At 40.1% G+C, this 23,129-nt stretch overlaps 3 protein-coding genes and 1 long non-coding RNA gene across 4 annotated transcripts; 1 reads left to right on the top strand and 3 right to left on the bottom strand.

The window, feature by feature from the left end:
- Positions 1 to 1,249: 1,249 nt before the first annotated feature.
- Positions 1,250 to 5,380, bottom strand: LOC125013085 (caspase a-like). Its single transcript, XM_047593388.1, has 7 exons — positions 5,212 to 5,380; positions 4,099 to 4,452; positions 3,931 to 4,019; positions 2,838 to 3,014; positions 2,382 to 2,739; positions 2,147 to 2,256; positions 1,250 to 2,043 (listed from the first exon to the last, which is right to left on the bottom strand). Exons 1-7 carry the CDS (start codon positions 5,216 to 5,218, stop codon positions 1,939 to 1,941), a joined length of 1,200 nt encoding a protein of 399 aa, XP_047449344.1. The 5' UTR covers positions 5,219 to 5,380; the 3' UTR covers positions 1,250 to 1,938.
- Positions 5,381 to 8,944: 3,564 nt separating this feature from the next.
- LOC125013084 (caspase a-like) lies at positions 8,945 to 13,416 on the bottom strand. Its single transcript, XM_047593387.1, has 8 exons — positions 12,705 to 13,416; positions 11,545 to 11,880; positions 11,380 to 11,468; positions 10,555 to 10,731; positions 10,222 to 10,456; positions 9,970 to 10,128; positions 9,741 to 9,850; positions 8,945 to 9,663 (listed from the first exon to the last, which is right to left on the bottom strand). Exons 1-8 carry the CDS (start codon positions 12,709 to 12,711, stop codon positions 9,559 to 9,561), a joined length of 1,218 nt encoding a protein of 405 aa, XP_047449343.1. The 5' UTR covers positions 12,712 to 13,416; the 3' UTR covers positions 8,945 to 9,558.
- An 804-nt stretch (positions 13,417 to 14,220) lies between these two features.
- On the bottom strand, positions 14,221 to 17,317 carry LOC125013086. Its single transcript, XR_007113361.1, has 3 exons — positions 17,244 to 17,317; positions 16,966 to 17,126; positions 14,221 to 14,361 (listed from the first exon to the last, which is right to left on the bottom strand). It is a non-coding gene; the product is annotated as an uncharacterized LOC125013086 (long non-coding RNA).
- LOC125013081 (rab5 GDP/GTP exchange factor-like) lies at positions 17,020 to 22,858 on the top strand. Its single transcript, XM_047593382.1, has 8 exons — positions 17,020 to 17,192; positions 17,318 to 17,490; positions 17,853 to 18,031; positions 18,684 to 18,765; positions 18,861 to 18,993; positions 19,079 to 19,170; positions 19,275 to 19,531; positions 20,104 to 22,858. The coding sequence occupies exons 1-8, from the start codon at positions 17,020 to 17,022 to the stop codon at positions 20,533 to 20,535; spliced, it is 1,521 nt and encodes a 506-aa protein (XP_047449338.1). The 3' UTR covers positions 20,536 to 22,858.
- The last annotated feature ends 271 nt before the right edge of the window (positions 22,859 to 23,129 follow it).

The following is a 23,129-nucleotide window of genomic DNA, read 5'->3' as shown; positions in this document are numbered from 1 at the left end:
GATGGAATAACATGGTCATTCAGTATATTTAGGTAGCCAACTGACCTGATGAACTACAGCAACCCCAGATCATAGCTCTGCCCCAGAGGATTGTACAGTAGACACTGGGCATGATGGGTGCATCACTTCATCTGCCTCTCTTCTTACCCTGATAACCCATCACTCTGGAACAGGATGGATCATGACTCATCAGACCACATGACCTTCGTCCATTGCTCCAGTGTCCAATCTTTATGCTCCCTAGCAAATTGAAGCCCTTTGTTCCTGGTTAGCCTCACTGATGAGTGATTGTCTTAAGGCTACATTGCTGTTCAGTCCCAATCCCTTGAGTTCCCTTCACATTGTACGTGTGAAATTCTCTTATTTCACTATTAAACATAGTACCTGAGTTCTACTGTTGTTTTTCTTCAATTTGATTTCACCAAGTATCTGAAGTGATCGCTAATCATGATAAACTTCTTCCTCAAAGACGATGGTTCCCCACTATCCTTCCAGTTTTTAATAATGCGTTGGACATGGGTTAACTCAATTTTAATAGTTTCTACTTCAGTCTCCTTAGATGTTTTCTCTGCTTGATGCATACCAATGATTTGAGACTTCTTAAAGAGCAACATGGCATAACTTGTTACCAGCTTGCAGCACATAAAGTCTACTCCTTGTTATCAAGTATTTAATTCAAATGCATTTTATTTCACTTCACTTTTTAAAAAAATATAATTCTAAATTTGAATTTATGGTGATCTTGTAACATTAAAATAAAATGTGTTAATTTTTTTGTCGCTCAAAATATACGTCACAACTGCCGATGTGCGACACCCGTCGTCAGGTCCAGCCCGCTATTTATTGAACTTTTCGAACGCAGGTAAATCAACCATGGATAAATCCCTTTTATGTAGGCATAAATACAGTTTTGTTTTCTCTTTAGTAGTTCTTTCATTTCGTAAATGCAACACACTATAGTTTTTTATACATAGCATAGAGGTAAAAAACTATATATGCAGTATTATCTTTATTTTAGATGTCAAGGGGGTTTTGTGGCTCCCAGTGTTTTCTTTTCTGTGGGAAACGTGTCCAAATGGCTCTTTGAGTGTTGAAGGTTGCCGACCCCTGGCTTAGTTAAATCCAGGTTGTTACTTTTTTGGCCAGGTTGTGTATTTTTGAATGCAATGTGAATAATATGTTTCCTGTAGGATCTTTACTTTATGATTGTCGATGGGGGTATTTCATGTAACGAGAAAAACAAATTTTATTTATTTAATATAAATTTTATTTATATTTACAGGGATTCCCTCTGGTCAAGTTTACCTATGCGGCACAGTTTCACACACAGACACTGTCAAACCAAACATGTATAAGCTCAACAAAACCTTCTTCAAACACCTGGAATGCTAAATGTAGAAAGCATAAAGAGAGCAAATCCTGAAAAGGGACCGAGAGAAATTTTAATGTCGGGCTGAAAACATGTACGAAATGAATGAAAATGAAAACTTTAGTTGCAGTACTAAATCTCTCAGCTTTACAGTTGTATTCTAGTCTGTTTATGTCTGTACCAATATGCTCTTCAAAATGATCATCGCTTCATGTCTTTGTGATTAAAAATGGAAACAAAGAGTTTGTTAGTATCGTGAAGTTCATGAGTGGACAAACCAGTTACCTGCATGCGATGCTTGACAGCCACCTGCTGAGTAACAAAACAATGAGACTGAAAGAGGCACAACATGTTTGTCTTGGCAGGTGTTTTCACTATCTTTTCTTTCTTCTAGTCATTGTGCATCACTTTCTAATAATTTTATGTGACTTTGTGTCTCATCTCTTTGTAGCTATTAGTTTCCCTTTGCCACCGTAAAATGTTAGTTTCCCGCAGTGACCCAGATGTAGGCTCCAGAGAAAGAATAATTGCTGGCTATAAAGTGGATGATAAACAACCCTGGGTCTGTCTCAGATGCCGGAGAAGAAGTAGAAGCGTCTTGTTAGTGTGCATCTGTCTTCGGTTGGCATCTGTCTCCTGTTGCCACAGGTGAAATCTTCAAAACGTCGCATGACCTGCGTAGTGGAAACAAGACGTGCTCAAATATTAATCAAGTCTCACGTTAGTAACACGAGAATGTTATCTTTACAGTTTATTTTTTACACTTCCATGGCTTACTTTTCTGAAGAGCTCACGAATGTCATCAGCGTGTGCGTAGGTGTTGAACACTTCAACAATGTACTTGATGAAGAAAGACCCGTTTTGTATGTGTCTGTATGACACAGTACCTGCAAAAATAAAATAAAATAAATAAAAAATCAGATACACAAAAATCATGTAGTTTTACCACACAAGGTATCTATGGTGTTATGAGTTTCTGAATGATATCTGATGATATTCCAGTTACACTGACCAGGAGTGCTGGAAAGAAGTGAAATGAAGTCTTTTTCTTTGTGCACCCATCTCACTGTATTCATGTCGTCAATAACGTTGACGGATCCATGAATTCCTTCCTGTATAGAACAAGAGCCACCACCACATCCGCTAGCCTGTATGATGATGACCTTGGGCTTGTTCAGCAGCGCTGGACATTCCACCGAGCCCAAGTGTTGGTAAATTTTGTCAATGGCGAAGTCATCCGGTTGCTCTTCTGTCGAGTCGACACCGAGGACAGCTCCCAGTTTCCCATGAGACATTAGGACCACCACAACACTGTCTGTCTCTCTGAGTTTAGGATGTTTAGAGAATTTAATCAGAGCGTCATCAATCTCCTGTGAGAACACCCACCACCAACAACAAAAAAATGTATTAGTTGCTGTATCCTTAAATCTACCCCATTATTTATTTTTATGATCTTTTCATAACATACCTTTGCAGTGAGGTTTGTGTGTCTCACCACCTCATATCCCAGAGCCGAAAGAAGCTTTTCCATATTCTCCTCGTCTTTCTCAGCTCCTTTTCTGTTGCGCCTCTCTTCTTTAAACTTTATATTAGTGATCAGCAGGGCCACACGATTTCTAATGTTGCTTTTGCCTGCAGGGTAAACCTGGAAAAATAAATAAAAACAATCAACATCATCATCAACATGATGAACTGAAGACAGTTTAATTTCTTCTTGACAGGTCTTGATCCTGTATTTGCACTACAGCTACAGTATGAAAAAGTAAAAATGTTAAAATGTTTCCCTTTTTATTGACTTTACAAATGGGATCATGGTCAATATATAGTCAAGTGACTGCATAAATCCCTTTTGATCCGTTTTAAGTAAGTATTTAGTAGATACACTTTTGGTCAGTTGTCAGTTGTCCAACAGCATGATGCTGACACCACTGTGCTTCACAGTGGTGTCTTGAGTCTTCCAAACAGCATCTTGTCTGATGGGCAAAAATATCCATTTTGGTCTCATACACCCAACTCAGCCATACAGATAACACAGGCTTCTGTGCAAAGTCTCATCAAAATCCTCAAAACTGAGAAAGTATGATACATGTGCCACATTCCTTCCATTTCGAAATGATGGCAGAGCAGAACTCAGGCGTATGTTCAGGAACTTTTTTGTATCCATCGCCTGACTTACATGTTATATGAGTGTTTCTGTGTCTTTATGGTATATTTGTAGCCAGGAATACTAGTTACATGTGTCTTCATACCACAGGGAGACATTCATGTTTATGACATTCATGTGAGGCTACAAGCGCCTATTGTCTTGATGTAAGATGAATGAGAGACAGTTATTCTAAAGGGGGTGAATGCTAAATTTTAAACATTTAAGTGACTGGCATTGCTTTGTAGAAATCAGTTTAACAGTTATGATTTATCTTGATGTTGTTTCCTTAAAGAAAAAGTTTTTAATAAACTTCGGTTGTATTCGTAATACCAATAAGAGGGGATAGCCTCCAAGAGTCTGTGTGTTTTCCCCATTGTGTTGACGAATAGAAAATAGATTTTTGTGAATGACTAACATCTTTATCATTCTGTTTTAGCTTCCAGAAAACCTCAGTTGTCAGTTTTAGTCTGTCTGACCACTCCTGCTCCTCTCCAGGCTCTGCAGCTGGAACAAAAATAAAGCACAACATTACTGTTTAACCTGAGATCATAACAGTTTCATATCTTTTTTTGAAGTTTCTCACTTGGCTGGACCGGCTGGACCGGCTGGGCTGGCTGGGCTGGCTGGGCTGGCTGGACCGGCTGGGCTGGCTGGGCTGACTGTGCTGGCTGATCAGCGGACAAACCCAGTTCAGTGAAAAGTATGGGATCTCTCTCTTGGAGGTGATCGATCATCTTCTTGCTCGCAACATCGCCTTTCTTCCTTAGTCGATCGATGAGGTTGCATGCCTTTTGTACCCGGCTCTGGTTCTCCTCATGTATTGCCTCCTTTTCCACATCATTGAAGACATGGTCTTCAAAAAGGTCATCCAGGAGCTGGGTGATCACTTCTTTGGAAACCCTCTCACTAAACTTACGCCTCACACTCAAAAGCTCCGCTAGAAGAGGGAATATGCAGGGGAAAATCAGTGCATTATGTACACACCAGTCAGGCATAACATTATGACCTCCTTCCTGATATTGTGTAGGTTTTCCTTGTGTCTCTTAAACAGTTGTGACTCATCAGAGAAAGGCCTAGTAAAGAGAGGCTTGCTTTTATATATTATCGTAGGCTTCCTCTCATATTATAAATGTCTGCTTACCATTTCCTAAAATTTTCATTGAAAAAAAAGACACTCATCTTTTATTAAAAGTTCTGCTTATGGTTACGTGTTGACTTGGGCACTTTGGACATCTCAGCTCAATAGTCTAGTTTTTCTCTTTAAACTCTTTAAATTACAGAGTCTGAACATGCAATGAATGAATGCAGGCTGTCTTCAAATCAAGTATAATTCCAGCTATATCCACCACAAAGTAGTAAATACACATATAGGAAACCCTAGAGAGCTTGCGTTATATTTTGAGCTCCTCTAAACAGCATACTAAACTGTCGCACCGGAACGTGAAACTAATACGTGGCAAGCTCAACAAAATGGAAATAGTGGTTGTTTTAGCAGTTAAGTTTTCCTTTGATGGTTGTAAAACTATGAACGTCTACGATTATGTATTTTCAGCTTCCACTTTCCTCGTCGCTGTCATCAAAAGAGACGATGGTGATTTAAGAGACAGTTTGCGCGTATCCTGCACATGTCGCCAACATGGAGTACAGCCTATAGTTATTGATACCTTCAAAATGCATTAAGTCCGTGAAGTCTTACCTGCCATTTCTCAAATGCTGTTAAATTTCACGTTTGTAAACCTCTCGTGAAAACTTCCCAGTTTGGGGCAAAGTGTATCTTCCGTGATTCGCGTATAGTATGTATGACTTCCTGTTTTGCTCCAATTAGTGTAACCCAACCTACATTTTCATCAAAGATTTCCGACTGCAGTCACGACACCTGCGCTTCGGCGAGGCTCGGTCGCACTATCTACACTTGAAAATCGAGCGCACGTCTACATCGTGTCGGACGGTAAAGCGTATGAGCGGTTTTATGTTGCATTCAAGTGCATCCCGTAAACTCAGAAGTCTATATTTTTCTTCTTATTTTCATTTGTTGAAATACATACATCTGTCATTACTTTGTTGTTGTTTTACTACATTCTTTTTAATGATTAAAACTAAATGATAGAACAAAATTATTGAAGCACATTCAGAATCCAACTCATTTCTGCATAGTCAGATTTGAAAACTTAATTAAAACAGGAATCAAATTGTTTTCCACATACTCTACAGTTACCACTGTACCGATTTTGAACTTATTTCACTGCATCATTTTCAAATAATCTCGTGTTGAAATCATACCCAACGAATGGCGTATATGGGCAGATTAAAAAGTCAAAAAAAAAAAAAAATCTAATTGTTTTCTGCAAACTCCACCAGATTCTTTTTCTACATGTCCACCAGATTCTTTTTCTACATGTCCCCAGCTACCACTGTAGTGATTTTCAACTTATTTCACTGCATCATTTTCTGATAATGTGATGTTGAAATCATCTGTGACATCCCCTCATCTCTATCAATCACTCTCCTTCTTTCCTTTTGCAGAATGTGGTTTCATTTCACTACTTTTGTTTTTTCTTGCTTGATGTCCTTGTATGTGTGTATGTATGTGTATGTGTGTGACCATATTCCTTATAGGACATCCAGCCCTCCCTGCACCAGCCCAAATCGACTGATAATCTCTACCTTGTTTGCACCTCTCATCGGTCCACTGCTGCCAAACAGAAGAGAACCCAAGGTAGTGTTTATCTTAGTGGGTAGAGCACTGACCCCGTGTGTAGAGGCTACACTTCTTGCTGCAGGTACTTATTTTCTTATTTCTCTTTTTTAAATTTCACATCTCAATGTTGCACATAATTTTTCAGCTTTTTAGAAACCTTTTGGATTCCTGTGACACAGCAAATAAAATATTTCTTGGTAACAATATTATGGTGTAGGCTACACAGCTACATAGATCACCTATACCCATAACCTTAGAGCCACACTATATCGACAGTTCAGTGTAGGCATTAGGATGGAAAATATAGCAAAATAATACGAAAAAAAAATAGTAATAGAAAAGGTCTTAAAAGGTCTTCAATGTAATGTCCGTTACGTGATCTTCACTCAAATATGTATGACTGAAGATCACGCAACGAGAATGTAGAACTAGAATCTGGTGGGGTTTGCAGAAAACAATTTTATTTTGTTTTTTACAGTTTTTGTTTTAATCTGCCCATATATGTCATTCATTGGGTGTGAGTACTTGTGCAGCTCATTATGTGTTAAAAATACTGAGTGCATTAAAATTGTCTTTGAAATGGTGTAACAAAAAAGAAAACAAGACACAGCTATAAATAGGTTTTTATTATTATTATTTCATTTTATTGTATCAGAAAATGAGATTTCAGTGCTCATTTCATTGTGCTGTTGTCGTTTTCGGTAGTAGCGCGATACTCTTGCATGTCAATAGGGGGCGCCTTACGCCTGAGAGGAACTCGAAACCCCGAGGCAGATCCTGCAGAATAAATGCTGCAGTTTTGCTGTACAAAGGCCGATGCCGCTCTGCCTTTTTGTCAGGGAGTGTTGGGCACGTTACTTTTAAAAAGTAATTAGATATAGTTACTTGTTACTTCTCCCAAAAAGTAACTGAGTTAGTAACTGAATTATTCCACTATAAAAGTAACTAGTTACCGGGGAAGAAACTATTGCGTTGCTCTTCTTTTTTGGGAGTTTAAAAATTAGATTTTTTTTTCTTAGCAGGTTTCACAAGCCAGTTGCATATAGAATTGTATAGACACGTACTTACACAGAACTTTTAATATTTATTGCCCCTCAGACCCCAACTGGTAGACATACTGCTTTCACATCGGCAAAAGTCCCGGGTCGGACCTCCACCTGTGAGAGCTGCGTGCATATGTATATATTCCTTTAACGATCGTGTGACAACACATTTGATTTGTTTGATTGAAAAAAAAAAAAAAAAAAGGAACAACAATCTCTGCCCTTCAGAGATCGGTCTTTATGGGATAAGATCAAAACTTGTTTTTGAGCTTCTACAATTATACAATCTGTCAGGCCCTCAGGTCATAATGTAACAGGCAGATATGAGTCAGAGCGAAAAACCCGGGTCGACCCGGTCCAACCGGCTCGCAACTTCTCCACATTCGGCGTTGCTGCCGCGTACCTCTGCTAGTTTGGTGTGGGTGTGATTTGTGTATAAACTGAACACTGCCTGAGATTGGCTTATCGTGAAAGCTGCACCTTAGCCAATTATCATGACCTATTCGCCCCTCTCTCCTCTCCTCGCCAAAAGGTTAGCCTCACTGATGAGTGATTGTCTTAAGGCTACATGGCTGTTCAGTCCCAATCCCTTGAGTTCCCTTCACATTGTACATGTGAAATTCTCTTATTTCACTATTAAACAAAGTACCTGAGTTCTACCGTAGTTTTTCTTCGATTTGATTTCACCAAGTATCTGAAGTGATCGCTAATCATGATAAACTTCTTCCTCAAAGACGATGGTTCCCCACTATCCTTCCAGTTTTTAATAACACACTGGACATGGGTTAACTCAATTTTAATAGTTTCTGCTTCAGTCTCCTTAGATGTTTTCTCTGCTTGATGCATACCAATGATTTGATACTTCTTAAACAGCAACATGGCATAACTTGTTACCAGCTTGCAGCACATAAAGTCTACTCCTTGTTATCAAGTATTTAATCCAAATGCATTTTATTTCACTTCACTTTTTTAAAAAAAATATAATTCTAAATTTGAATTCATGGTGATCTTGTAACATTAAAATAAAATGTGTTCATTTTTTTGTCTCTCAAAATATACGTCACAACTGCCGATGTGCGACACCCGTCGTCAGGTCCAGCCCGCTATTTATCGAACTTTTCGAACGCAGGTAAATCAACCATGGATAAATCCCTGTTATGTAGGCATAAATACAGTTTTGTTTTCTCTGTAGTAGTTCTTTCATTTCGTAAATGCAACACACTATAGTTTTTTATACATAGCATGGAGGTAAAAAACGATATATGCAGTATTATCTTTATTTTAGATGTCAAGGGGGTTTTGTGGCTCCCAGTGTTTTCTTTTCTGTGGGAAACGTGTCCAAATGGCTCTTTGAGTGTTGAAGGTTGCCGACCCCTGGCTTAGTTCAATCCAGGTTGTTATTTTTTTGGCCAGGCTGTGTATTTTTGAATGAGTCGTGGATAATATGTTTCCTGTAGGATCTTTACTCTATGATTGTCGATGGGGATATTTCAACGAGAAAAAAATATTTTTATTTATTTTATATAAATTTTATTTATATTTAAAGGGATTCCCTCTGGTCAAGTTTACCTACGTGGCACAGTTTCACACACAGACACTGTCAAACCAAACATGTATAAGCTCAACAAAACCTTCTTCAAACACCTGGAATGCTAAATGTAGACAGCATAAAGAGAGAAAACACTAAAAAAAGGACCGAAAGAAATTTTAATGTCGGGCAGAAAAACATGTACGAAATGAATGAAAATTAAAACTTTAGTTGCAGTACTAAATCTTTCAGCTTTACAGTTGTATTCTAGTCCGTTTATATATGTCTGTACCAATATGCTCTTCAAAATGATCATCGCTTCATGTCTTTGTTATTAAAAATGGAAAAAAAGAGTTTGTTAGTATCGTGAAGTTCATAAGTGGATAAACCAGTTACCTGCATGCGATGCTTGACAGCCACCTGCTGAGTAACAAAACAATGAGGCTGAAAGAGGCACAACATGTCTTGGCAGGCCTTTTCTTTCTTTTTGGTCATTTTGCATCACTTTTCTTCGGTTTGATTTCACCAAGTATTTGAAGTGATCGCAAATCATGATCAACTTCTTCCTCAAAGACGATGGTTCCCCACTATCCTTCCAGTTTTTAATAATGCGTTGGACATGGGTTAACTCAATTCGCATCTCATCTCTTTGTAGCTATTAGTTTCCCTTTGCCACCGAAAAATATTAGCTTCATACAGAGACCCAGATGCTGGCCCCAGAGAAAGAATAATTGCTGGCTGATAAAGTGGATGATAAATAACCCTGGGTCTGTCTCAGATGCCCGGGAAGAAGTAGAAGCGTCTTGTAAGTGTGCATCTGTCTTTGGTTGCCATCTGTCTCCTGTTGCCAGAGGCGAAATCTTCAAAACGTTGCATGACCTGCGTAGTGGAAACAAGACGTGCTCAAATATTAATCAAGTCTCACACAGTTTATTTTTTACACTTCCATGACTTACTTTTCTGAAGAGCTCTTCAATGTCATCAGTGTGTGCGTAGGTGTTGAACACTTCAACAATGTATTGGATGAGAAAAGACCCGTTTTCTGTTTGTCTGTATGACACAGTATCTGCAAACAAAAAAAAAAAAAAAATCGGAAATAGAAAAATCATGTAGTTTTACCACACAAGGTATCTATGGTGTTATGAGTTTCTGAATGATATCTGATGATATTCCAGTTACACTAACCAGGAGTGCTGGAAAGAAGTGAAACGAAGTCTTTTTCTTTGTGCACACATCTCACTGTATCCTCCTCCATGTCGTCATCAGACGGACCTGGCTGGTTCACGTCATCACAGACCACAGCCTGTTTTGCACTGTCTTCAACTATGACAGATCCACGACATTCTGCAACAAATGTGACATAATTTAAGTTGAATTCAGCTCCAGTTGTAGCCAACAGGACATATGTTGATGTCTGTCGGATGAGATGAGAATCACCTCCTCTGCAGGCCTGGATGATGATGACCTTGGGCTTGTTCAGCAGCGCTGGACATTTCTCTGAGCCCAAGTGTTTGTAAATTTTGTCAATGGGGAAGTCATCCGGTTGCTCTTCTGTCGAGTCGACACCGAGGACAGCTCCCAGTTTCCCATGAGACATTAGGACCACCACAACACTGTCTGTCTCTTTGAGTTTAGGATGTTTAGAGAATTTAATCAGTGCCTCATCAATCTCCTGTGAGAACACCCACCACCAACAACAAAAAAAATTATTAGTTGCTGTATCCTTAAATTCATCCCATTATTTATTTTTATGATCTTTTCATAAAATACCTTTGCAGTGAGGTTTGTGTGTCTCACCACCTCATATCCCAGAGCCGAGAGAAGCTTCTCCATGTTCTCCTCGTCTTTCTCAGCTCCTTTTCTGTTGCGCTTCTCTTCTTTAAACTTTATATTAGTGATCAGCAGGGCCACACGATTTCTAATGTTACTTTTGCCTGCAGGGTAAACCTGGAAAAATAAATAAAAACAATCAACATCAACATGGACTGAAGATATTTCTTCTTGACAGGTCTTGATACTGTGTTTGCACTGAAGGTACAGTATGAAAAAGTAAAAGGATGTTTTCCTTTTTATTGCCTACAAATGGAATCATGGTGAATGTCAATGACAGTAAAGATTTACAAAAAAAAGTGAAATTTAAAAACGATTTCTCCAAAGTAGTGTGTGTGTGTGTGTGTGTGTGTGTATATATATATATATAATTTCCCTATATATACAGTCAAGTGACTGCATAAATCCCTTTTGATCCCTTTCAAGTAAGTATTTAGTAGATACACTTTTGGTCACAATCACAGAACTGAATATGTGTGGGCAGGTCTCAGTCATGCTTCCACATCTGGACGTGACCATTTTACTCATTCTTCTTTATAAAACTGCTCAAGCTCTGTCATATTTTGCAAGGGAATTGGCCGTGAACAGTACTTTAAAAGTTCAGTTGTTGTTTTCTCAAAACAAGATTATAAAAAGCCTTGGTTGCATTCATAGTAACCATACGAGGGGATAGCCTCCAAGGTTGTGGCTGCTCATCATGGGAAAACTTCTGTGTGTTTCCTCATTGTGTTGACGAGTAGAAAATAGATTTTGTGAATGACTAACACTTTTATCATTCTGTTTTTGCTTCCAGAAGTCCTCAGTTGTCAGTATGAGTTTATCTGACCACCCCTGCTCCTCTCCAGGCTCTGCAGCTGGAACAAAAATAACACAACATTACCATTTAACCTGAGATCATAACAGCCTCATATCTTTTTGAAGGTGTCTTACCTGGTTGGGCTGGTTGGGCTAACTGGGCTGGCTGTGCTGGCTGGGCTAACTGGGCTGGCTGTGCTGGCTGACCAGCAGACAAACCCAGTTCAGAGAAAAGTGTGGGATCTCTCGCTTGGAGGCGAGCGATCATCTTCCTGCTCGCTACATCGCCTTTCTTCCTCACTGGATCAATGAGGGCGCGTGCCCTTTCTACCCGACTCTGGTGCTCCTCAAGGATTGCCTCCCTTTCCCCATCATTCAAGATACTGTCCTCCAAAAGGTCATCCAGGAGCTGGCTGATCATTTCTTTGGAAACCTTCTCAATAAACTTACTTCTCACCCTAAAAAGCTCCGCTAGAAGAGGAAATATGCAGGGGAGATCAATGCATCATGTTTGTATGTATGCACACACACGCACACACACACACACACACACACACACACACACACACACACACACACACACACACACACACAGATCGGGCATAAAATTATGACCACCTTGCTAATATTGTATAGGTCTTCCTTGTGCCTCCAAATAGCTGTGACTCATCAGACAATGGCCAAGTAAAGACAAGCTTCCTTTTATATATTATCGTAGCCTTCCTCTCATATTATCAATGTCTGCTTTCCACTTCCTGTAAAATTTTACTTGGAAAAAGACACACGTCTGTCTTTTATTAAACGTTGTGTTTATGGTTATGTGCTGACTTTGCACTTAGACATCTCTTGTCAAACTCTTTGAATTACAGAGTCTGAACAGGCTATGGATGAATGTAGGCTGTGTTCAAATCAAGTGTAATTGCAGTTATACCGAAAATAAAATAGTAAATACACATTTAGGAAACCTGATGAACTTGCATTGTATTTCGAGCTCCTCTGAACAAAACTGCCGCTCCGTCCATATCCGTAAAGTATCCGAAAGTGAAACTACTACGTGAAACTAATACGTGGCAAGTTCAACAAAATTGAAATGTTTGCTTTAGCTAGCGCCGGTTGTAAAACTTTGGAAGTCTGCGAATACATATTTTCAACTCCCAGCTTCCTCGTCGCTGTCATCACAAGAGGCGGTGGTGATATAAGACACAGTTTGCGCGTATCCTGCACACGTCGCCAACATGGAGTACAGTCTATAGTTATGGATACCTTCAAAATGCATTAAGTATGTGAAGTCTTACCTGCCATTTCTCAAGTGTTGTGTCACAGGACAGGTAAATTTCAAGTCTGTAAATCTCTCGTGAAAACTTCCCAGCTTTGGACAATGTGTACCGTCCGTGACGCGGCTAATGTCTACTGTCTGATTTCCTGTTTTGCGCCAAGTAACCCAACATACATTATCAGCAAAGATTTGCTTTTACTTCTGCCGCAAGCGAATCAGGTGTAGCTCTAAACAAGACACAATGACCCATACCGGTTGGTGGTGCGTGTTGTACACTTTGGTGTGCGCTCATCAGACTTCAACATAAACCCCACCTTGTTCTCTTGGTTAATCATTCAACTTGGCCAATCATTCGACTAGAGGCTATACATATGCCACTTATATCACTGGAGGTAATAATTTAATGTTTACCCACTGGCTGTAAAAGGAATAAAAGGTTTCATAGCCTGGCAAAAAGAAGGATTAATTGACACACGTATTTGTTTGTTGAAAAAGATTTAAACAAATCATATTAAAAATGTAATGAGATCATTCAAGTGAAATTTACATATCACTCACAATCACCAGCCAGCAGAAGTTATGACATCTGCACTAGAAATGAGGACACACAATGCAATGGTAGTAGTTTTGCATCTGGTTTTAAAATTGCATGACGGAAAACTTGAGGCCTTTTTTCATTTCTTCGACTGGGTTGAGTGTGGATCAGCAGCTGCGTTCCTCCTGTGAAATCACTGTGGATAAAAACAGCAGTACACAAAATCACTCCTCCAGGTTTCTGTTCAGAATTATTCTGTCTTGCATTTTTCTTGTTGTGAACTCATCCCATGTAATAACCCAACAACGATATGATCCTGAGCTTTCTAATGAGACCACGGTCTGATGCTGTTTCTGTCCTCCATGGCGGTCCAAACACTGATAAATAAATAAATAAATAAATAATAAAAAAAAGGGTGCCGCACTGTTGTGGGTGAAACTTTCCTTCTCAACAGCTGACATCGCACCTTCCCTTGCCGGATCCGCAGTTGAAAGTAGTTTAATTAAAACTGCAGTGCACATGCTCTGACCCACTGACATTGTTAATTTATTATTTCACGGAGTCCGTTGACAGTAAGTGGATTTTGCATATCTTCAGTTTGTTCCAGCTCTCACTGTGCCGCCGCACAGCAAATAAATAAATCAAATACATTTTTTTTATTTAATATATATGGCAATTTGAAAAGACGATATGATTACTTTGCTTCTGTGTCACGGACTTCCTGAAGCTTTGTCACTTGAATTTCTATCAAAAAAAAAAAAAAAAAGTGCACTGCGACGGTGTCAAAGCACAACATTGGGCTGTCACACTACTGAACAAAATCTGGATGGTCACCTCGTAGCTCCACACTAGTACACCAGCTCACCTGGTTAATCAGAGGACAGACCCAACTCAGTGGAAAGAGTACCATCTCTACTTTGAAGGCGAGTGATGAACTTCATAGAGGCTGCATCTCCTTTCTTCCTCACAGTGTCAATGAGACCGCGAGCCCTGTCTGTCCGGGACCGGTTCTCCTCGATTATCGACTCTCTCTCCCCATCATTCAAGATGCCGTCTTCTAAAACGTCATCCAGGAGCTGGCTGATAAGTGCGCTGGACACCTTTTCCACAAACCTCCCCCTCACCTTGAAAAGCTCATTAGCTAGAAGAAGGAACAGCACACATTTGAATTTAGATAATGCAGGGGAAGATAAAGGAACATTACAATCATACTTATTACACAACTACTTCTGATGAGTTCCTGTATAGCATGATTTGAATTAATCTGGCTTTCTTATCAAACAGGGAAAATACATCAGTAAAACTAATTTACAATTGAATGTCAAGTTTTATTTGATATTTTGTCATATATGAAGTTGGGCTTAGACTATGTACTTTTATTTATTGTTTTTTAAACGGATGTAGATGTAAAAGGATATATAGGCTATCTATTCAGGCTCCTCCCCTCAGGCCGGCGTTACAGAGCACTGTATGCCAAAACCAGCCGGCACAAAAACAGTTTCCTGTCGCTCTGATGAACTCTGAGCGGTCACAGAGCACGTGACCATTCTCATAATAACTCTCATTACATTTTGACAACATGATTCATGTTCATACTCCCTGTATATAGACTACTATATACAGATGCATAGATGTATATTCTATTTTTGAATTCTGAAAGTCTATTTATGTTGTACAGTTTTTCTATTCTTTTTTCATACGTTCTATTTTTATGCTTATAGTGTTGTTGTTGTTGTTGTTGTTGTTGTTGTTGTTGTTGTTGTTGTTTTATTATTATTATTATTGTTGCACCATTGAACAAAGTGACCGGAGTCAAATTCCTTGTATGTGTTCACATACCTGGCCAATAAAGCTGATTCTGATTCTGATATAGGCACATCAAAGTGAAACTAGGGCATCACGTTGTAAAGAAATGAAAAAAGCTGACATCAAGGCACCTAAACTACTACCAATACACTGCAATTTAACCTAAGAGAAGACCGACGTATTTTGTGTTCACGCGTTCTTATCTGAAGTTTCGTTTCTTAAATAGTTTGTTTCCTCATTGTTCTGCCTTGCAGCTCTGTTCGTACCCACTCAAAGCTGAGCTTGACTTTCCGCATACGCGCATACTTCACTCACACTGCTACAGTACATTTGATCTTCATTGGATTCCAGCAAATACTATTAATTATTTTTATTAAAATGACGAAAACGATTCAGTTGGTCTTCGTTTCCGGTATCCAGGTCCACATACAATTTTATTAACGTTTGCTATTCACTCACACCCATCTACAACGGGTTTAAAGTTGTCGTTTAATTGCTGTCCTGTTCAGTTTATTTAAACCACATATGCTCTTACCTGCCATTGCTCCTAAACCTCGTACGGATCGATGGATCGTTGGATATAATATAAAAGTCTTCTGGGTTTACCTTCGAACTCCTCCCTTGCCTTTACGTAAAACTGGGAAACATGGTGTCAAGAAAACAACCTAATCACATCCATACAGATAAAGTCACAACAAAATGTACCAGAATTTTATTTTTAGTTTGTACACATTTCATCCTCAATACGCTTGTAAAATAGAGTAAATAGCTCACAGGGAAATTGATTATACAGTCCATACGGCCCCAAGATTACACATCATTTCGCTTAACAAACACATATACACATACATATTCCACGTACACCCTTCCATAACATCAAGACAATTCCCGCACCATATACACGCCACCACACACACAGAACTAACATATTACAGTGATTTGTTTATTCAGATTCGGAATAAAACTTCAAAATTTTACTTCATTCCATTGTATTGACCTGTTACGGTGATCAGAAACAGCCCAGTACCAGTGACTTTACCCAGACTAAAAATCAAACTGTGAATTTTCCATACATTAAGTCTGAGACGTAACCTTCCCTTTTTCGTTTATAGTTTTAACAAACGCTCATGAGTAATTCAAAATGTTGCGACTTGGTAACGCAAGGTGGCGATAAAACAACTGATCATTGGTTTATAATCCATTTAACAAAGACACCAGCGAAGAAGAAATAAGTGACAGACAAAATGGCCACGGGACGAAGCTAGCTGCTTAGCCATTAGCTAATGTAAACAACCGCGACCCCAGAGCATCCTGGAGAGGGAGCGACGATAACGCTACTCGATAACTTTTCAACCCGAATGAGAGTGTACGTTGACACAAAACCCACATAGTCGACAGAGAGTGTATTTATTAGTGTAGCGATAGTCTTTCCCGTTAGCTTAGATAGCTACTTTAGCTGTGTATTTAGCTTAGGAAGACCCTAAGCTGGCTATATGTTAGCTTGGTGATTTGGGGTTTTTGACTGTAACAAAGGCGTATCCACTTATAACAATATAACTATTGCCAATATTTAAAGGAAGCATTTTGCATTTGAGGGACACTGCGTTTAAGAGTGTGTTTTAGAGACAGTTGCTATGAGCGAGCTAATGCTAACTTTGATAACAACTGGTGGGAGACATTCCTTTGGTTTACCAAGCCGTAATATGTGTATATATATCCTCTTAACATTCACCCAGATACATTAGTTGGGAACTCTGAAATAATTAAGAGCATACTAAACGCTTATAGTCAAATAAGAAATAAGATGGGACTGATAAGCGACGCGTTTATTTAAATTCAGACTTGGATGAAGTCAACACTCTGGAATTGATACATTTTATGTGTTAAATAACTGTGCTTTCGTGGTTGTTGTTTTTAAACACAGCTCAGTTTGGCTCACCACGAGTTTCCTGTCTTCTGATTCCACCTCAGTACACCTCAACTTTTTTGAAGGATGATGAGCCAGCGGCGTGGGATCCACCTGGACCAGTCAGAGCTGCTTTGCAAGAAAGGATGTGGTTTTTATGGCAACACTGCTTGGCAGGGCCTCTGCTCAAAGTGCTTCCGAGAGGAAAATCAGCGAGAAAGGCAAAAACAGATTCAGGAAGACTTGGCACTCGCCGAGAGGTTTGTAAATACTCCCAAATGTCAAAAAAAGTGTTTCCTTTGATTTCTTACCGCTTAAGTGTCTCCGCTTCCACTTTGTGTCCATCTGAACACGGTTTACAGTTGTGCTCTCTTTTTCCTCTCAGGCTGCAGAGAGAGGAACAGGAAGCTTACGAAAGCAGACATCAGAGGACACAACCTCAGCCTGCTCTTACCCCTGTCAACAAGCTAGAAGAAAGAAAACCTAAGGAAAAATCCAGCAAAGTCAACACAGTCACTAAGTTTTTTATTCCGTCTTCAAAAACACCTCCAAAAAAAGGTATGCAGTGAAAAACAGGTAGCGCTTTGTAGCACTAGTTATTAGCAGTTATGTTTAGTATTTATTTATTTTCATTACTAATGAGAGATGGAAACCTAGCTATGTGATGTTTTTATTCAAAACTAATTTCAGTGAAAGTTTTTTGGAGGTTTCTAAAAGTATTTTTTTGCCGTGCATTGTGGACACCCCAACCTCAGTGCAATAAGCTGTGTTTTCAGTTCAACCACTTCCTTAGATTTGTAACTCAACAACCTACAGTCTCGATAAACAAGTCTACCGCGAATAGCCTGTTCCGCTAATTGCTGTGATGTAGGAATATCAGAAGAAGATGGACTGAATTAACTTTAAGTTTCTCCCTCCAGATGCTGCTCCCGTGGACACACACCCCAGCCAAAGCCCCAGCTCCTCAGCAAGCCGACATCCCTCGGTGGACAGTGACCATGCAACGCGAGAGTTCATCGATTTTCTCAAACCTCTGAAGTCTGGCAGGGAGATCTTCAAGCAGTGCAGAGCCTTCACTGAGAGCATGGTCTACAAGCGAGTAAGTAATACTTAGTTACCCCCTATTAACAAATGACTTAAATTTGACTTTTCTACAAGACTTTGTTTATACTCAAAGGTAGACTACACTCACAGCAGCAATATTTTTTATTGTGGCATTAAATCCAGACTGTGGTACCAAAATCTTTCTGTTTGACCAGTTATGTTTGGGAGGATTTTGCTTGCATGTAGGTAAACAGTCCATGTGGAGAGCAGAAGAGCCAGAGCGCCCCCTTGGCAAAAAAAAGCCGTCACACTGTGTTTGTTAAGCAAAGAGACACACTGCAGTAGATTTAAGTTATTAGCTGAGTCTTACCTGCCTTGTCCCAACTTGACCTTCATTCTTCAAGTTCTGATATCTGGTTTCTGTCAACTGGATATCTTACTACACCGTAATCCCAGAAACACTGGCCTTAGGCCATCACGCCTGGAGGCTAAAGTGGTCAGGAGACTTTTCGGATTAATTTCCACCCTCTGTTTCTAACATTACAGTTGTTGAGCTACAGCTTTAATGGTTTCAATTGAAATGCTAAAACATTCCACATTTAGTTTGAGTGGCATTGTGAAATATTTGCATCAAAGTCAATCTGTTTTATAGATATTATATATTTGATTATATTTATTTATTTCCTTTATTTTAACTCCTTGTCCAGGACATGGGAGCTGATGAAATGTCGGAGTGTGTGCAGGACTTTTACCAGAACCTCTCAGAACGCCTCCTGACCCAGTTCAAAGGTACAGTCGGCTGCGAGCAGTAAATCTCACTAACATCATTTAGTTAATGCAGCCTTTCAACTGGAAATCTGTGTTCTTTGGGCTTCTGTTCTTAGGTTCGTCAGATCACGTAGAGACTGTCATGGATGAGGTCGAGAAGTACATGATGAGTCGTCTCTACAAAGAAGCCTTCTGTCCTGAAACCACAGATGACGAGAAGAAAGACTTGGCCATTCAGAAGAGAATCAGGTTTCTAAACAAAAGTATTAGAAATGTTGTTATATGAAGACACGCAGAAGAGTTCGACTAAAGGCCTGATTGTTTTTCGTTACAGGTCCTTGCACTGGGTCACCATTGAGATGCTGTGTGTCCCTGTAGATGAGGAGATCCCTGAGGTCTCAGACAGAGTAGTCAAAGCCATCACAGGTTTGTCTCAAATGTATAATTTTTTTGTGAGACCATCCATGACGAGACATAGACATCTAGTGAGATTTCCAATGATACCTCCTCATACCTCTGCTTTACCCCAGATGTGATTGAAATGGATTCGAAGCGCGTGCCAAAGGATAAGCTGGCCTGCATTACCCGTTGCAGCAAGCACATCTTCAACGCCATCAAAGTCAGCAAGAAAGAGGCTGCGTCCGCAGACGACTTTCTCCCGACTCTCATCTACATCGTGCTGAAAGCAAACCCTCCGCGACTGCAGTCCAACATCCAGTACATCACCCGCTTCTGCAACCCCAGCAGACTGATGACCGGAGAGGATGGTTACTACTTCACTAATCTGGTAAAGACATGTTTGCCTGCATTTATGTGTTTGTTCTGTCAAGTTTTCTGTCCACCACCTCGACTTCAGCCTGTGATCATAACGTGTCCATCGGCATCTCTGTGAAATAGTTTGAAAAATAAAACTTCACCCGGTAGAGTGTATGTAACACACACAGTAGATGTTTGATGTCAGTCAGTCTCATCTAGAAATGTTTCATGAAACGTTATATGAGTTTTAGATACAGCTGATGAAATGTTATAAGCGAGTATAAGTCGACAGCAACCACTTATCATCTGGGATATTAATTTTAAGCAGTTTTGGGTCATCTCACTCCTTAACCGTTCGAAAATGTGCACTTCAGTCTTACATTTAAATTCATTTTTTAATATTTAATGTCATGTTCACATTTTGTTAGTTTGTGTTCGTTCAAAACCCAAATGAATCTGAGCTATTCTGTTGGGAGATTGGTTGAAGTATATACCATCTCTCTCTCTCCTCTCATTCCTTGTCCGTCTCTTTTTGCCAACTGCAGTGTAAATGTCAGAAGCAGAGACTTTCTGTTAACGACTCTCCGCGTCTCCTCCTCACAGTGCTGCGCAGTGGCCTTCATTGAGAAGCTGGACGCCCAGTCTCTGAACCTGAGCCCCGAGGAGTTTGAGCTCTACATGTCGGGCCAGGCGTCCCCACACTGGCCGCAAGCCTCCGGAGCTTCCGCCTCCTCCCCGGGAAGCGCGTCTCTGAACCAGGTCCACAAGCGCCTGGACCTGCTCACTGGGCTCGGCGAGAGGCAGGAGCGGGTCATGGAGAAGGCTCGTCAGCTGGAGAGCGACCTCATTGACTGGACGGACGAAGTGGAGCAGAAGGTGCAGAGCGCTCTGGAGAGCTTCCCTCCAGAGACGCAAAGCCTTGCTGCAACCACAGCTGGCGGGACTGCGTCCGCCTCGTCATCAGCAATCGACTCTGATAATGTTGAGAATGAGCTCCTGCCCCCACCGCTGCAACCACAAGTGTTCGCCGGTTGATGTGAAGTGTTCCACTCCACAGCAATTCCTCCATTCTCCTCCTCTTTTCCCCGCTGTCTGAATGCACATACAGAATTTAGTCCGTTTCCACTCCAGCCATACCTGTTCCATCCACACGTTGTCTTAGAGGCTCTGGAACTACACAGAGCAGTAATGTAACTATTAAGTTAAAGGACAAGTTTGGCAAGTGCACTTATTGGCTTCCTTTGAAGAAGCTGGATGGGACGATTGGTACCACCTGTGTCTGTGCAATCAATATAAGGCTTCTACCAAATTAGCTTAGCACAAAAACTGGAATTAGGTAGAAAACAGCTGGCTTGGCTAAGTCGATAAACTCGTCCACCAGCACGTCCAACGCACAAATATGAACACGTTGCGTCTTGTTTTTGTTTGTACGTAAAAATATGTAAGAATGGCTGAGCTTCCGAGGTGCTAGTTGGTTGATTTTGTACGGAGCTTTTTCCACACACTTCCAGTCTTTATGCTGAACTAAGCTTAATTACTTGAACAATCAAACACAAGAGTGGTATTGATCCTTTCATCTAACTCTGGACGAGAAAGTTAATTAGTGTATTTCCCCAAAATGTCAAACAATTTTTGCCACACGAGGGGAAGTACCTGAGCTCTCTCCGAGCGTATCTGTCAGGAGCGAAGTCAATGATCCAGGCAGCGTGCCTCCGTCACTAGGACTTTAGGAGAAATGTAGTGACATCCTCGATCCAGCCATGTCCTTTGATGTGATGTCTTTTTTGCGCAATATAACCCTCACACTCCTGGTGTCACTCGAACTGTGTCTTTCTCTGTGACGTGGACAGGGAAAACGTCCGGGAGGCATCCTTAATAAGATGTCCTGATCACCTCAGCTGTTCAATGCAAAGGACCAGAATAACTCCGCTCTAAGCTCTTCCCAAATACACGTTTGTCCCCGACAATGGCATCTTCAGTACCTCAGTAGTTCTTATCGTTGTTAAATTTGTTCTGGAAGGAAAAAAAAAACAAAGTTTGGATGTGAGTTTTAAATATATTTTTTAAGTCGAATTTGCGAACTTTTCAGACAAGATTTTTTTGTTTGTTTGTTTGTTTCGTTTTCCCAAACTGACACGAGGAACCTTACTGTCAACCCTGATAAATTATCATGAATTTTCAGTAAAGTATGACTTAAAAAAAAAAAAAAAGAGAGAGAAATCGGGAAACGTGGTTGACACATAACTTCCCCCGCCTAAGAATACCCTCCAGCTTGTGCTTGTGAATTCTGCCGTACTTGGTGTGCATTGCCCCATCTTCCAGAGAGGAAAGGCGTTGGTTGTGCATGTGAGCAAGTGTGTGTGTGTGTGTGTGTGTTTTGCATGTACGCGCTCCATTTATGTGGATACACACAAAAGAAAAGGTCCTCCAGTTGTGTGTGTGTGTGTGCGTGTGTGTGTGCGGCTATCGTAGTCTTGTTCCCCGTGGCAGACCTCTCATTCCAGTCACAAGCTGGGTGTACAGAAGTGATTTTATTTTTCTATAGAGTGGCAGATATACACTTTTGTGGATGCATTAATCCTGTAATATTTACAGTAGTTGCTTGAAGACGTCATATGGATTTGAATGATTGAATAGTCAACTTCTTAAGAGGGCGTTTTAAGCATGACTACTAAAATGCTCAACTATAGGGGAGCTATCGTTTGCCCCGTCAGAGCTGATGGATGAAATAGATTAAAAAAAAACAAAAAACACACACACACATAAAGAGGAAGATGTTTCCCTGTTAGCGTAAGACATTAAAAAAAATAAATAAATCTCTCCCAATGCTTTTACCAGTGCAGAAGAATCCTCTGTTCTAACTTATTTTGACGCACTTTTGTTTGATTTTGGCGCTTTTCATCCAGAGTGAAGGAAGCCTGAAATGATTGTGGAAACACGGGCTGTTGCTGCAAAGATTTCTCACAGCCGTGTTTTTGTGTTCGGCAGTCTTATAATGAAGGAAATGTTTGGGACGTTGGCACATTTTGTTTTTTTTTGTTAAGATTTCGTTACGTTGCTAGATTTGAATCTGTGTTGATATTGGGAGCAGTACTCAGTGCAGATTTTAGTTTGAGAAAAAGGATTTTTAATATAAATTTAAACTATAGCTTGAATAAACCTCTTATTGCACTGTATGCAGAAGCCATGTATCAGGTATTTTATTAAGCATTGTCTTCGTTACATTTTAGGTTTGTTATCGTGTCACATGGGGGAGATTAACTCAATACTGTCTCTTATTTAAAATGTAACTTATTGGGACAGTGTTGGCATACTTGCATCTATGGGTGTGTGATGATTAATAAAAGCGGAAAGTGTCCTCTTGTGTGGTTTCTGTTCACCGGGTTTCGCACGGCTGTACTTTTTTGTGATTTTGCAAGTCCGGTTTTTAGGAGAGCCCATAATTTTGTTTTTCTCTGCAAACATAGCCTTGAGTTAAAAATAAATGAGTGAAACATAGTGATGCAAAGAGGAGAAATGGCACTACAAAAACCTTGCAGTGCAATACACTGTATACATGATGCCATAGTAGAAGAAGAAAATGTATGTGCAAGAACAAGTGGTTGAAGTGCAGTAGTGACACGGTTTTG

The sequence above is a fragment of the Mugil cephalus genome, chromosome 9, assembly GCF_022458985.1.
Source record: "Mugil cephalus isolate CIBA_MC_2020 chromosome 9, CIBA_Mcephalus_1.1, whole genome shotgun sequence".
NCBI lineage: Eukaryota > Metazoa > Chordata > Actinopteri > Mugiliformes > Mugilidae > Mugil > Mugil cephalus.
Note: the sequence above shows the minus strand (reverse complement) of the source record. Positions and strands in the feature narration are given on the sequence as shown.

What these genes read in the sequence shown, in the direction of transcription:
- LOC125013081 (XM_047593382.1), top strand. Translation starts at nt 17,020, where the DNA reads ATGATGAGCCAGCGGCGTGGGATCCACCTGGACCAGTCAGAGCTGCTT. An exon ending in AAAAACACCTCCAAAAAAAG is followed by an intron (nt 17,491 to 17,852) that starts GTATGCAGTGAA and finishes TTCTCCCTCCAG; the next exon opens with ATGCTGCTCCCGTGGACACA. An exon ending in AGTAGTCAAAGCCATCACAG is followed by an intron (nt 19,171 to 19,274) that starts GTTTGTCTCAAA and finishes GCTTTACCCCAG; the next exon opens with ATGTGATTGAAATGGATTCG.
- LOC125013084 (XM_047593387.1), bottom strand. An exon ending in AGCCCAACCAGCCCAACCAG is followed by an intron (nt 11,469 to 11,544) that starts GTAAGACACCTT and finishes TTTTTGTTCCAG; the next exon opens with CTGCAGAGCCTGGAGAGGAG. An exon ending in AAAAACAGAATGATAAAAGT is followed by an intron (nt 10,732 to 11,379) that starts GTTAGTCATTCA and finishes TTATTTTTCCAG; the next exon opens with GTTTACCCTGCAGGCAAAAG.
- LOC125013085 (XM_047593388.1), bottom strand. An exon ending in ACACAAACCTCACTGCAAAG is followed by an intron (nt 2,740 to 2,837) that starts GTATGTTATGAA and finishes GTGTTCTCACAG; the next exon opens with GAGATTGATGACGCTCTGAT. An exon ending in ACTTCTTTCCAGCACTCCTG is followed by an intron (nt 2,257 to 2,381) that starts GTCAGTGTAACT and finishes TTATTTTTGCAG; the next exon opens with GTACTGTGTCATACAGACAC.